The 14,957-nt window shown below is 41.4% G+C and overlaps 2 protein-coding genes and 1 non-coding gene across 6 annotated transcripts; 2 read left to right on the top strand and 1 right to left on the bottom strand.

Moving 5' to 3' along the window:
* Positions 1 to 1,503: 1,503 nt before the first annotated feature.
* LOC104930179 (WD40 repeat-containing protein SMU1) lies at positions 1,504 to 10,680 on the bottom strand. Its single transcript, XM_019267393.2, has 12 exons — positions 10,007 to 10,680; positions 8,358 to 8,568; positions 8,139 to 8,291; positions 7,943 to 8,059; positions 6,341 to 6,463; positions 5,817 to 5,936; positions 5,552 to 5,668; positions 5,328 to 5,455; positions 3,506 to 3,632; positions 3,216 to 3,377; positions 2,359 to 2,511; positions 1,504 to 2,106 (listed from the first exon to the last, which is right to left on the bottom strand). Exons 1-12 carry the CDS (start codon positions 10,030 to 10,032, stop codon positions 2,008 to 2,010), a joined length of 1,536 nt encoding a protein of 511 aa, XP_019122938.1. The 5' UTR covers positions 10,033 to 10,680; the 3' UTR covers positions 1,504 to 2,007.
* Positions 10,681 to 11,317: 637 nt separating this feature from the next.
* On the top strand, positions 11,318 to 11,400 carry trnas-cga (transfer RNA serine (anticodon CGA)). Its single transcript has one exon. It is a non-coding gene; the product is annotated as a tRNA-Ser (tRNA).
* A 345-nt stretch (positions 11,401 to 11,745) lies between these two features.
* LOC104930180 (perilipin-2) lies at positions 11,746 to 14,475 on the top strand. Of its 4 annotated transcripts, none has more exons than XM_019267439.2 (7): positions 11,746 to 11,874; positions 11,966 to 11,999; positions 12,112 to 12,295; positions 12,950 to 13,032; positions 13,113 to 13,362; positions 13,450 to 13,535; positions 14,019 to 14,475. In XM_019267439.2, exons 1-7 carry the CDS (start codon positions 11,819 to 11,821, stop codon positions 14,367 to 14,369), a joined length of 1,044 nt encoding a protein of 347 aa, XP_019122984.2. In that variant the 5' UTR covers positions 11,746 to 11,818; the 3' UTR covers positions 14,370 to 14,475. The 4 variants fall into 4 exon arrangements, with proteins under 4 accessions (XP_019122984.2, XP_010743204.3, XP_010743205.3 ...); XM_010744902.3 differs by having other exon boundaries at positions 13,197 to 13,362; positions 13,450 to 13,586; XM_010744903.3 differs by having other exon boundaries at positions 13,450 to 13,593; positions 14,019 to 14,337.
* Positions 14,476 to 14,957: the final 482 nt, after the last annotated feature.

Below are 14,957 nucleotides of genomic sequence, written 5' to 3' on the forward strand. Positions count from 1 at the left end.
TGTATCCAAATACTAAGACGTTATATCCAGAATGATATGATATGAATACACAATACGTCAGGTATTTACAGTGTGTATGAGTATGTGTGAGCATATACAGTAGAGTTGAGTGTGTGTGCTATAGTGTCTCAGTAGTAATAGTCAGTGGATATGACCTATCACTGTGGTGCAGAGGTCAGAAAGATGATAGCATGTTCCTGAGCCTGCTGGTCCTGGAAAAGAGAGTCCTGTGGTCTTTGGATTTTGGGCTGTCGATTGGACATTTTTCCATAAACATTAAAAAAACAAATTATGAGTCAATCATTGAAGAACAATAAACAGAAATAACTGTTAGTTAGAGCCCTGACTTAGCTAGAAAATGTATTTGGTCACACAAAAGAAGATTTTTGAACTTTTATTGATAATCTTTTTTTACATGAGTGGCACTTTTATATACATAATAATGAATATACAAAATAGAGTGTAATTACTAAACATTGTTTTACAATAGTGATATGTGGAGTTCGTAGACAGATGATAGAGAGTACCAGATATTGTAGTAGAAATAAGAGATACCGGTTGAGGCAGTAGATCTGTTTCTTGCAGGCATACACGTCCTACTGATGCACAGGAACACCGATCACAGTCAATGCAACAAACTAACAATAATGTGACCACGCTAAAATACAGTTATTATATACACACTGGATACAGGATGTGTCACTGGAGCTCCACAGAGGTTTGTCTTTAGTCGTCATGCATATTTTAAGGGAGATCTAAAATCACTGCAGAGCCACGTTTAGACAGTGTACTGAGGTAGCATGCAAGGGACGCGGAGGACAGAACAAATCATTACATCTGAATCAATGGCTCAAAGTTACAAAACTATTATTATAAACCAAAAGCTGACCAATCATATACCTGATATTGTTTGTTTAGGCCCAAACAAGAGGCATTTTTTTTTAATTATTATTATAAATATTTTCACGACAGTTCACCATCATGCATTTTCATGTCTAATAAAGACAGAAGAGATGAAAATGGGGATTCAAACTGCACTGGTGAAGTTGGAGGATCCATGAGGAAGTGTGTGTACAGTATGGAGGACCTAGACAGTGCTGCAAAAGTTTTTTAAGCACATACCTTACAAATAAAAAGATGAATTAAGACCCAAATAAATCAAAGTCTCGGTTTATTTTCAATACACTCAATTTAAAGACCAAAACCAACTCAATTGATCCCACTAATAAGTTCTGCCTGTGGAAAAACTGCAGTGCCCGGCTGTTTAAAGAAATGATTCAGCTTCTTTTTATTTTTTAATTAAAATAAAATGTGTGTAAATGTGTTTTTAAAACAAATTAAAAGAATATTTAAAAGGACCACAGACATGGTAGGGAATTGAAAAGTATAATTGGTTGTGGTCTTTTCATGGGATTCATTGACAATAGCAAAATAAGAAAATATCCATTAATTTTTGTAAGATTGAAGAGATCATTTTCCATTTTGATTGATCAACTTGTTTCCTTTTCCAGTTTCCAAATGTAAAAATGATTTATTTTGCTACTTACCCATATAACAAACGCTTGCATGGGCTCATTACCTGAACGTGTTTTCAAACTAATATGGCAGAAATGGCCACAGTTTGTTTAAAGAGATCAGTTATTTTCTGAGGTTCTTGAACTGATGCTGATGCCAAGTTGATTTTTGACCTTGGAAACTGCAGTTTAGGAAACATTTTCACCACATAGTTCATTTAGTAACTAGAATTAGGATTGATTTTGTTTCTAAACTGCTGGTTTCTGGGTCAAAACGTGATTTAATTTTTAGCCATCACTGACAAGAAGTCCTTAAAGTGCTCAACAAACACAAATGTGCTAAAGAAGATCATGTGATATGACCTCGTCTGATGAATTAATCCATTTTGTTTCATTAAGCGACTGTGTTTAACATAGAAATGAATGTATCTTTTTTAAAACCATGCATAAGACTCTCTGGGTCCTCCATATTACGATGCAGACGAGCGACAGATTAAGGTTTCCATAGCCTTAGGAGGCCATCCTCACTGTATGTGGCAATCAGATTCTCATGTGGGTGGTGAGCGATGCCAATTACGTCTTTCTCGTGAACCTGTGGGCGCAGAGGAACACAGATCACCACACATTCTCCGTCTCTCTTACTGTTTCCTTGTTAGGCCACAGCAGGAGCTCTACACAGCAGCAGTGACAAAGTCAAGCGAGTCACAAAAATCAAAATAACTAGATAAAAAAAGCATTGGCGGCCCACTTTTCAATAAAATGACATTGAGTTTCACATGAGTGTGGATGAATTGCCACCTCTTGCAGACTTTGAAAAGTGAACATTAGCAGCGGCAGAGCTTACGGTCAGCGTTTTCTGCAGCCTCCCCGTCGTATAGTTGAAGCAGTACAGCACTAAGTCTTCTCCCACACAGTAAATCCACTCCCCGCGGGGTGACAGGGTGCAACACACAAAGCTGGCTCCTTCCTTTCTATCTGAGCTGAAAGTCTTCACGGTCTGAGGGGGAAGAGGAGAAGACATGTAGCTTCTACAAAGACGATCGGGTATTAGCAGAACTAAAATATTAATACCTACAAAATATGGTGTAAGGGTTCGATGGGACTCTAGGGATGGCAAGTATTGACTGATGAGTGTTATAAAAATTAGGATTTATACTGGGGTTCAGATGTTTTAACTCATATAATGTCTTTTTTTGTATTTGGACTGTGTTTTGCAGAGGATGGCAGGGAGAGATATCAGCAGTTCAAGGACAGGAGAGACAAGGACGTGAGAAGCATAATGATACATAATGTTCATTACTGAGCAGAAAACCAAAAAGGAATGTTATGATGTTATCTGTATCAGGTGGGAGGTGTCCAGTACAGCCCATTTTTTTAAAAATGTATAAGAACCAACTGTTAGAGCTCCTCGAGGAGCCTTTTCTCTGTAACCCGTTTTATGTATTGCACTATTAAACGCTCCTTCTTGTACAAGAATAATAAATTCAGCTTAAACTTTGATACTTTGAATCCAGTCTTCCTTACTCAAGGGTTTTTCTTTAAAAATTCTCATAACAATGAGCAATTTGGTCCACCACTTTGGTCCAGACTGATCTATATAAATCTAACGCTGCACATATAAGATGACTACAGCGGTATTGGAAATACAGTCAGTCCTGATATTGAAGTACATCTTGTTCATTAGGTTCTGCTCACTCTTACCTGACCCTGCATGTTCATGACGACCACCGTGTTGGAGTGGTTACAAACCACAAAGTGCTCTGGATTCTGGGGTAGAGGAATCACATTGTTGACGGGGACTTCCGATGTCCGGGATAGAGATTTGAAAGTGTGGATGCATTCGCAGGATTTTGTATTCCAAATCTAAAATAATACATAAAATAAATAAATATAGAAAAAAAAACATTGCAGCACTTTTCCCCCCAACTACATAACAACAACTGATTCAGCACAGACATGGATTATAGGCATGTAAATTTGCATCATTGTACCTTAACAGTACCATCAGATGAGGCACTGAGGATGTGGAATCCATCTTGAGTGAAAGACGCGTCGTTTACGAATGATGAATGGCCGTTTAACTCCCTTAGTGTCTTGCCTGACCTCAATTCATGGATTCTGAAAATGACATTGAAAAATTTAATCTGCTAAAAAACAAAACAAAACAACAGCAGCGCTGACTCATTAATGAATCCATGTTTATTCAACACAAGAGGGGGATTTTGCGTGAGAGCAGACCAAACATGTTGCTGAGCAGCCGATGTGTTATTTTTAGCTCCTGGAGAGACTGTGTGCTAAACCATGACAAAACGCCTAACGCTCACTGATTCCCTCCGTCTTGATGCGGATGATTTTTGGTGTGTGTATGTAAACAAGTCAGACGGCTCAAGGAATTGAAAGGGAGGAAACACGTTGCAGCTTCGCGCCCGAGCACATGGCCCTCTTCTTTAGTTACACCCACACAGCACATGTGCTTCCAACAGAGAGGTTCAGCTCATACTCCCCCCCAACCTGGAGTCAGAAATAGATATTCAACGCCTCAACTATGAAGGGGATTCAGTGTGTCTGTGTCTTTGTGAGAGAGAGAGAGGAAGTGAGAGTCAGACGTCCTTGTCTTTGCATATTTACTGGCTCACATATTCACGGCTCAGGTGAGCAACATGTGATACCAGGCTTCAGCTGCTGTCTGATATCTGCTATATCTATGGAGCTTTAATAAGGTTTTAAAAAAAGACATTCAAGGAGATGAACCAATGACTTATTAAATTACAGAATCATAATAAAGCTTATAGGCGTTCCTTTACTTCTAACAATAACAAATAGTTGTATTTGTTTGTTTTTTAGCTGATCCCAGTTTATTATTTTATGAGCTTCTAATAGTTTATGGTTTATATGACAATTTACAGCACCTAAACTCACCCGATGACTTAATTAGAATTATACTAAGAACACCAAATATCTCATGAAAATGTACCATACTGATAACAAATGTATATGCAGTACCCTTAGCATTTATGCATCTTATACAATTACTTGAGCTTGTTTTAAAAAAACAAATCTTACAAAGTCTGGGTGGTATCTGCATCATTCTGTTCAGTAAACCTCCCAAAACATCCACGTAACTCTCATAATCTCTCTGCTGCTAACTCGTGAAGTGCACCCTGGGATTTTGTTTGTCTTAACACATTACAACAGAGTGCCAGAGATGCTCAATCAGTTTTTATTTCTAACATATCCCGCGAAGTTAACCAGCAAGGCAGAATTTTGGATTTGTTGTTTCCATTTTTTTTGTTTACCGGTTCCTTTTTCCTATCTCCTGCCCTGTTATCATTTCTGTTACTTGTTGTGGGAGCATTTTGCTAATCCGGCGTGGGTTGTGAAAAAGAATCCGCTGCCTTGCAGCTGAACTCGCAGCGTGTTTGAAACTTTTGTGAATCATGTCTGAGGTCAGCAGGAGCTCTCACTTCCTCCCACGGCAGACAAACAAAGTTTTGGCTCTGTTGTTTCTCTTTTCAAACTTTTTGTGAATTCAGGTATTTACTTGCCTCCATTGAATGTACTCTGTCAGATATGAATCTATTTGAATTCACCAGTTTATTACCATAAATTGGATTGCATGGATCTATTTAATAGGAGACATTGATCTATATGTCGATTTTGGTGTTAGTCTAAAGTTCTGGTTTTGCTTATATGAGTTATATGAATGTTACTTCTGTGTCGGTCTGTCAGGCATGCAAATATTAATTCTAAATCTTCTCACATACATTACACGGAGGCTCTTGCTGCACATAGCATGATAGTGTTACATCCCACCTGATTGTGTGGTTAAAGGAGGCACTGAGGATCTGGTTGTTGTCCTTAGAGAAGCTCAGACAGGTCACACCTTTGTTGTGAGCATGCTCAAACCTGCGCAGGCACAAACCACTCTGGATCTTCCACACCTTCCGTAACGACACAGACACATGTTAATCTTTTTTTGGGGGGGAGGAGAGGGAATGTAATCCACTCAGCTGATAATACTCATAATAAGATCCAACCTTTATTTTTCCATTCTGGGCTCCAGTTGCCAGTAGATCTGTATCCTGACTGAAGCACATACACAGCACAGCATCATCCATCATCATGAAGCTATCTTGGGCTTGATACTTTAAATCCTAATTCACCCATGCAAACACACACACATACACACACACACATATTTACACACAGAATAGACACATAATGAAATAAACACAATGACAACAAAGATAGAGTCAAAACATTCATTTGGAAATATAAAGAATATAAAAAGTCTCAGCTTACCTTACTAATTTTTCCAGTGTTAAAGTTCCAGACCTCAATGAACCCGTCGACCGAACCGGTCATTAGGTACTTGCCATCAGGTGAGAAACGGGCACACTCCACATGCGACCGTCGTCCAAACTGCAGTGTAAAGCGACACGCACATCATGAACATCATCTTCCAGAAAAACATGCTCGCTTATTTGGTTTTCTGCCTGTGATTCAGATGCAGTGAGAAAATAAAACACAAATCAATATCGAGCAACCTCGGGGAGCCATTCAGTTTTCCACCGTGCTGCAGTCTAAAGTTGTGTAGGCCGACCAGTAATAACCTTGGGCAGAGAAAAGCAAGGACAAGCAACTCAGGCTGCTCCATCTGGATGCAAGTGATGAAGGCACAGCCAGAGACTAAGACAAGTGCCTTCAGGTGGGGAAAGCAATTAGGTTTGTGTGTGTATGTGTGCGTGCCAAATATAGTTTTGGGTTCATGAAGAAGGAGATACTAGATAGAGCCAAGAGAAACGACGTATTTACTTTGTATTTACCTTGATGTGGCGGTACAGCTGGGTTGGAAAGCTTTCTTTCTCCACCGGTCTGTCCTTGTTGCCAGACGTGTCGATGTTCATGTCGGGGGAGAGATTATCTGGATACTGCTGTAGTCTCATAGACTGACGGAACAGGGATTAAGAAGATAATCGAGAGAAAACATCATGTAGTTGAAGTGGCTTTTTAACTCAGTCAAACTCAAGGTGTCAGTAAAATCAAGAATTCTTACAAATGCCAACTTCTTCAAGTAGCTGGATGGAAGCTGCTTGAAAGTGTCAAAGTAAAATGTGAATGAGAACAGCTCTGCTTTAGGCCAATTCTTGAAGTTTCAGATTTGCAGTAGATGTCCGCTTGCAGCTTTATAATTTAGTACAATAATACCCTGGGCCCTGCAGCCAAAACACTATCAACCTAGATTATTATACTTTTTGTTTTTTTGCATTCAGTGAGCCAGTTCTGTCCCTTGAAATATGTTACTGCCACCTGCACAACCAACGTGGGCATCATGGAGAATCTCTCACTGAGAAAAATGTGCCAAAAACAAAAAGCAAAATAATTAAATAAATAAAAACTAAAAAAACAGTGGGATGTATTTCTTTAGGACATTTTTGGAATTACTACAAAGTTTGATAGTCTTAAGCTCAGTGTTAAATATTGCTGTTTCAGTGCGAGCTAAATTCAGCCACACACAAAACGATTGTGATTGTAACAAACAGTTTAGTGTGAAGTTGAAGAAGCTGATGAAGTTAATGCCGTTGGATTCATTTAGCGCATGAACACTTCCAGTCCCAGGTTTATCATTAAATATTCAGAACTAAATGACCAAGGTTACGCTTCAGACAAAATACATCCTCAGTTATTATTTAAGAGTTAAACTCTCAAAAGCTTTGAAGCTAATCTGCGTTATCATGACTGAACATTTCCAGAAAACCAGTTGAAGAGAATTTGGTGCAACAAAATAAACACCAGGTGCCCGCAAAAGAAGCAACAAGAAGCTAATCCATCCATCCATCCATCCATCCATCCATCCATGGAGCCTATCACAGCTGGAATTGGAGGTGGGGTACAGCCTGGATAAATCTACAGACCATCTCAGGGCTAAGAAGCCAGTCAAACCTTGAATGAATGAAAACAATGTGGAAACTCTGGTGGGAATATGAAATATATGTTTGATTTATGTTTTAATTTAAAGAAGGCTACGGTGTCGTCATCGCTGTACTGAGAAGTCATGTTTTCATATTTCATGTTTCATATATGTGTATAAGTTTCAGTGGACGGTGAAGTCGCCTGCTTTGCGTACATCATGATTAAATCTGTTTCATAATCAACTCTGGTGCTTCTATGTTTTGAGTGTGTGGCATCATCGTTTTCCTAGCTGAGCCTCACCAACTTCAGAAAACTGAATTAAAAAAGAAAATCTCTCATCTGTGTGTTCATAGGACACCATCACTAATATCATAAAGCTGATGAAAAACATGTTTTCAGGGGAGAAATGAGGAAGATGGTTTGAGATTAATCAACGAGTCCTACATTGATTTAGTAGTGTCCCTTGTCACGTAATTAGAGTGAGTTCACAGAGGAATATTGATCAGTATACTCACGCCGACTTGTTCCAGGAGCCCCATGAGGCGAGAAGGAGGCACCACACTGACCTCCCTGACCAGCGCCTCTGCGATCGCCCTGCGCCGCTTCTCCTTGCTGCTGCCTCTGGGGTACGCCTGCAGTCAGATTGAAGAGATGTTACTTGGTAAACAGCTCAGTGATGCAGTCGAGTGTTGGATGTTTTGTTTGTCTCACCTCACGGGGGTCAAAGTAGGAGCATGTCAGCAGGTTTTCCAAATGGGTGTACCTCTCCGGCTGTGTCTGCTTCAACATGATCATGGGGTCGGTTTGCCTGAGGAGTGAGCGAGCTGCTCCCACCTCCCTCATTTCAATGAGCTCCATCACAACCTGTTCAAGAGATTCATTAGATTGCTGCTAATTGAACAAGAAAATCGAGCCAAGCTCAAATCTTACCTGCTCATACAGATCGATAAGTGTGTTGTCGGGCAACTTGAGGGACTCGATAGCCAGCAGGACGGAGTCCCAGTGGCCGCTTTTTATATCTGCAATGAAACTGTCGATGCTCTCCACTGTGTTGAGTGACACGGTGGTTTCCTCCTGTAAGGTGGTCAGCGTTCGGTACAGGTTGTTTTCCTTGAGGTACTGCATGATCAGACGGATCACACTGGAGAAGGAGGAAGGTTAATGTTACAACCACGCTGTGAAAACAAACTGTTGTTTTTATGGTGACAGAATTGGCAGATGTGGTTGCCAGACACTGGCATTTTATGCCCTATTTCAAAATGTCTGCAGATGAAAAACTGCCAAACAATGACAGTAAAAGACTGTAAAGTATGTCATTAAATTTTACTGTATAATTAACAGTCTCTGCTATAAAATACTACTTTATTTGGAATAAATTCTCTCAAAATGGGATATAAATAAAGGCTGTGTTTGACTGTATACAGTCATATTCCGTGGCATATTTTACAGCCTTTTACTGTCACGGTTTGGCAGTCACACAAGCATTGCTTTATTAGATTGTGTCCAGGGTTTGTTCTACAAACACCACTATCATTTCTCTGTCTTCTGGCGTATCTCGACTAGTAGAGGGCAGCATCGGTGTTTATCACTTTTGTCCCACTGAGTCTGTGATTTTATTTTCAGATGCTCCCACACACGTGACTGTCTGTTCCTGCTAAAACAAAAACAAGAGCAGGGATCCTGCTTCATGTCCCACTAATCCCACTTCAGAGCCACCTGCTGGTCGTTTCTCACAAGTCTCTGTTTGCATCCCACTCTGTTGTCACTCCATCAGCATCACACTGCAGGAAGTTTTTTGCTTTTTTTAATGATCTTTCACATGCACTTTTATCCAGAGACATGCAACATCACCCACCTCTCATTAACATCACCCACCTCTCATGCTCTCTCCCATTTAACCTCCCACCATAAGATGAGTTTGGCAGCAATGTGTAGGTTTCCCCACACGATGACTAACTAACTAACAAACCTATGTATATATATAAAACAAAAGCACACCCACATCCTCACCAGGGATGGAGAGAGTCTGCTAAATCAACATGTGGATGAAATAGACACTATGTATAGTGACTGCAAAACAGCCAAGACCGCCTCTCTCCCTCTCTCCATCTCTCTCCTATTCTCAGCATAATCAGCAAGAACATCAGATTAAAAGGTTCAAGGCGAACCACCAGAAAACTGCTGCATACTGGCCACATAAACAGTGTATCAACAATGCGCGCAAATCAGCGATTACACGAGTAGAACGCCACATGGGTACGCAGGCAATAAATAACAGCGTGGCACAAGGAGCTTGATGTAAAGGTGCGTTATTATAGTAGTTCATTGCCTTGAATTAAACATTGAAGCACACGTCATATCCTTTAGAAAAAACAGAATAAACTTTCCTGGAATGATCATCACAGATGGAATAAACAGTAACCTCCAAGAAGCTTAGTGCGTAATCCTAACAGACCCACGCACCACCAGAATTTGTGTTTTCTGTCTGCACAGGTGGTTTTAAAATGATTACCTCTATGCCATCATCATCACCATCTTCACCAAACTTGTCATGTATTTAAATAAGAACGCGCACTTACTCCGAGGGCTCCATCTCCGCAGCCATGCTGATGTTGTCTCCTGCTGTTGCCGCACCGGACTAAACGTTGTGGAGGCTCGGCTCGGGCTCGGCGCTCGCTATAGCCACGTGAAAGTCGTCTGCTGTGGACCACCCACTACACGTGCTTCTCTTGTGTCTCTTTTTTTTTTTTTTTTTCAGCGGGCAGCAATCCCAAACCTTGTGACTGCCGCTGCCACATAAAGTCTTGGAGCTACCCCCCTCCTCCTCATCATCCTCCTCCTCCTCATCCTCGTCTTCCTTCATCCCTGGCGCATGCCGATGTCTAGAATAAACCTTTTTTTCTGGGCACGTTGTGTGCAGGAGATGCAGTCAGCCAAAGACAACAGCAGCATCAGCACCACGGACAGAACCTCGTGGCTCAGTGCGTGCTTGTTTTTTTTTAGGAAACCATTGTGCAGGCACCAAACGTCCTCTAACGGGGGGAAAAATCACCTCAGTGCTCATCAATATGCAGATCCAGAGCTGGGTGCGTCTGCGCCTTATTCCGCACACTTTATCCCCGCGTACATGGTGATTACCAGCCATCACTGCGCCCCCTCCCTCATGCTGTAATTACACACTGCGGGTGTGAGTCTGTGGGCTGTGAGTGTCAATCAGCTGCAAGGTTTGGACAGATCTGCATGCCTCTTTTTTATATAGCCCCCATATGAGCAGATGAACCTGTTGGTGAGCAGGTCTCCTTAATCCATAACACAGGTTTCACAGAACCACCTCGCAGAGGCCTTATTGTCAGAGCAGCGTGGATGCCAACCACGCGCACAAGAATAGATGCAAATACGTGAGGTGATTAAAATCCAGCCTACACTGTAATGCAAGAGTCTAACTTTAGATCTGCATAGTAGAAGCAGAATGAATACAAATAAAGACAAGTAACACATACATAAGATATGTTAATGTTAATTAATAAGATGGATTTGGATCAGATGTCACATGTCTTGTTTTGGCTTCCCTCCCTTTACAGACCAACAGCAGCATGAATGCCCCCTAATGAAAGATTTATTTGACCCCTTGGGTTCCTTTGAGGACTCAGATGTGGGAGGTGTGGTAACGTGCTGCAGAAAAAGGGTGCAAGGGAGTGATCTCCTTTGAAATGCATGATAATAACCAAAGACAGAGCATCAGGACCTCTGGACTGACCTCTGTTCGTGAGATTTGACATCTTCATCTTTCATCTTCTGAAGCAGTCCCCTAAATGATGTGTGAATACAAACTGGAGTGTGCAGGATTCAGATGCAGAGGAATGTGTGATGTGTTTCTCACTGATCTCAGAGCTGTGATGGCCGAGTGGTTAAGGCGTTGGATTCGAAATCCAATGGGGGTTTCCCCGCGCAGGTTCAAATCCTGCTCACAGCGACCAACATCCACCTTTAATTAAAGAAGTTAGTGCTGAAAGGTGTGTCATCAGCTCCCCTTAAAGTGACATATTCATCCATACAAAGTCACCACTGGGAATAAAATAACTGCTTTGATGCCTCACATGTATAGACGCAAAATGTATAATTTGCGACTTATTTAATGGACAGTAAGTTTAACCTGCAGAGATATTCGAGTCATTGCACAGCTGATCAGCTAAACCTGTAAAAATGTGAACATAAACTCATATAATAAATGCAGAATAACGTAAGGAAGTGAGCACTATGATCTCCTGAATTCCCTGAACGTCCCTGACGTACCTGTAAACTCAGGTATCCTATCCTGACATATCGCGAGATCAGCCCCCGAGAGCTTCTGAGAAGCAGCAATCCGCACAGGTGAGCAGCGCTAATTGACTATGAAAGCACCACGCTGTGTGAGGGACGGGTTTCTCACGAAGGAGCCTTTCACACGGTGAGTGTTGCATATTCTTGAACCCTTCTAAGTGAAATTTGAAACATTTTGCTCACATTAAGACGCATTTCTTTCCCCCTCTGCATCAAAGTGGACGAAACATGCCGCTGAACAACAACAGCCAGGTGAGTGCAATTAAGGTGGATTACCTGGACTCACCTGACCTTTACTGCTTGGAGTGTTTGTGAGTTAAATACAGAAGTGTTTTATGTATAATCCATGTGTTTCATGTTTCAGAAGGTACAGACTGCAGCCGCCAGACTGGCCATGCTGCCAGTTGTCCGCTCAGCTTGTACCAAACTGTCAGTCTTGTACATTGACACCAAATGCAACCACCCCAACCTGAAGTCTGTGTGTGAGGGGCTGGAGAGCAGCGTGACAGCCATAGTTTCACCTGTCATTGTTAAACTGGAGCCACAGAGTGAGTGGTCCACTCAGACACAATATTTTATTTTATTTTTTATAATCCCTGTCTATGCCAGTGAATTTGCATTAGGGCTGCATCTTTTAGTATCAATTAAAATGTTAAAAAAATGACTTTAAAAGTTGAAGTTTTCAGACTGGATGGATTTGATGTCCTTTTAGGCTGATTATTTTACCCCAAAAAGAGACACGATGCCTAAATAAAATACTTAAACTCCAGTCTGCCTTTGGATTATCTTCACAGGACACCCTCCCCAACTCAGTTTAAACCAAATATACATCTTACTATGTTTAGCCTTCGTAGGGTCGTAGCTTTTAATAAATGATTTCAGTTCTAATGTACATCGAAGGTTTATTGGGGATCTAGAACAGTGTTTCATAATCTGAACTATAAGAGAAACACTCCGCAGGGCAGAGTGCTGAGTAAATGTTTTATAAACTAAAAAAACTATCAATAATAAATGATGTGATGTCGACGGTTTACATAACCCCGTTACTAACAAGTGATCGTTTAATCCTCGATTATGTGCACTAGAATAAATAATTCCCCTTGACTAATACATTTTAGCAGGTCGACATCTCTACATGAAGGTGCTTGGTGAAATAAGTACATTTTCCAGTAATGCCTCACTGTCTGGATTTATCTCCACAGTTTCCATCGCAAATGATGTTGCATGTAAAAGTCTTGACTGGCTGGAGACTACGTTCCCCGGGATTCATGCACCCACAGAGGAGGTAACTCTTATTTTAAATCTTATTGAGCCACATAGATTTCTCCTCAAGCATCGCTCCTGAATTTATTCGGCTTCACCCAGATTGTTGCCAATGCCAAGAACAAGATGCATGAGATTCAGCAGGTGGTGAGCATTGCAGCTAACGGGACCGTGGACTGTGTACAGCACACAGTCACGTGGCTGATGGGCAGGGTGCAGCAAGCCGATGACCAGGCTGACCGGCCGTTTGTGGAGAGAGCCATCAGCGTGGCCAGCACGGGACTGGACTCTGCTCTGAACGTGTCAGAGGCTCTGATGGACCAAGTGCTTCCTCCTACTGAAGAAGATAAAAGTACATATTTTATTGAGTTACAATGAGAACTTCCGCCTGCCTTTGTGTGTGTGTGTCACTGAAAGTATCTTCTTCATGACTTTCCAGAAGAAGAAGCTCGCTTGCTGGAGGGGTTCGAGGCGGCCACGCTGAAGAGGAGTTACCCTGTGCGACTGGGTTCACTCGTTGCCAAGGTGTGCAGGAGGACCTACAATGTGGTTGGGCCCAAGATGCAATCTGTTCAGGTGTGCTGTGAGTACAGTTTAAAGGAAATGCTCAACATTTTTGGAAATGTGCCCATCTGCTTAGATGAAAGCATCAACACAGTCTAATATCTGTCCGTTAAGTATAAAGCGACAGCCAGCAGCTGGTTAGTTCAGCACGAAAACACTGTTTTAATCCATACACAGCAAACTGGTTAGAGTTATGAATTTTTAGCTGGTTGCCTGGCAACCTCACATTGATGGCAAGACTTCAGTGGTATTGATTTTCTCATCTGACTTTAGAATAAAACTAATAAGCACATTTCCCAGAATGTCAAATCCTTTAACTTTTGAAGGGGTCACAGTAAATGGTTTTTTCTGCAGTTCTTATTCACTCGTGCAATATAACTTTAACAAGTAGGCTGTTTTTAAACTCTATACATCTTGGCTAAATGAGTCCTTTTTACTTCACAGGTCATGGAGAACTTGTCCAGGTCTTCAGGTCTGGTTCTGGACCTCCTGACCAGCTGGCAGACCTGGGTCTGGAGTGTTCAGGGGCTGCCTCAGTACATGCAGCATCAGGTTATATCTGCATTCTTCTTCATCTCTCAGATGAACGTAAGTCGCCCACCATCCCAAAACCACAATGGGCCTAACCACGATAGTTTTCCCAATGCTGATGAGACAACTATGACCCCCAAGAACATGGTCCAAGTCCTCCCACAAACTACGTCTCCTGCCTCTCCTACCTGCCGAATGAGGAAGCCAGTCAAGACGCCTGTGTCTGAGACTGGGTGTAGAGTCAAAGGATGTGTTCGTCGCTGACTGTTACTGTAATTATTTAATGTACATGTTTGTGTGCTGATTTATGACCCTGAAGGACATGCAACTGAATATTTGCCTCAATAAAAAATAATTGAACATTCATGAACTTTTGGAATAGTCTTTCAATCTGGCAGCTGTTCAGATAAACAAGCCTCCATTGCAAGTGACAATTGGAGCTCATTGAACTGCTTGTTAATACTTTGTTGATCCTGAGGGAAATTCAGGCGCTAGAAAACTGGTAGTATAGCTCAACCTGCTCAGTTTTTCCATGATTGCAGCGTTCACTTACAAACTAGTATGACCTGCAGCTCCTAAAGGTTTTTATAAGCCTGATTTCATTTAAAGCTAAATATGCACACTAAAATTGCAGAATACATTCTTACGCCCTTTATCTCACCTATTGTCTGTAGTCTAGGCATCCAAATGATTTACATTTCCTTACAGCAGCCTTATTTACCCACTACGGTTCCATTCAGATCAAAACAGGCTGCTGCAACTAAACCTTAAATTAGTATCATTCAAAACACCTGCGTTGAGCGTGTCATGTGAAAGGTGTGTTGCATGTCATGACTGGTTTATCTGCAGTTA

Source organism: Larimichthys crocea, chromosome X (assembly GCF_000972845.2).
Source record: "Larimichthys crocea isolate SSNF chromosome X, L_crocea_2.0, whole genome shotgun sequence".
Classification (NCBI taxonomy): domain Eukaryota; kingdom Metazoa; phylum Chordata; class Actinopteri; family Sciaenidae; genus Larimichthys; species Larimichthys crocea.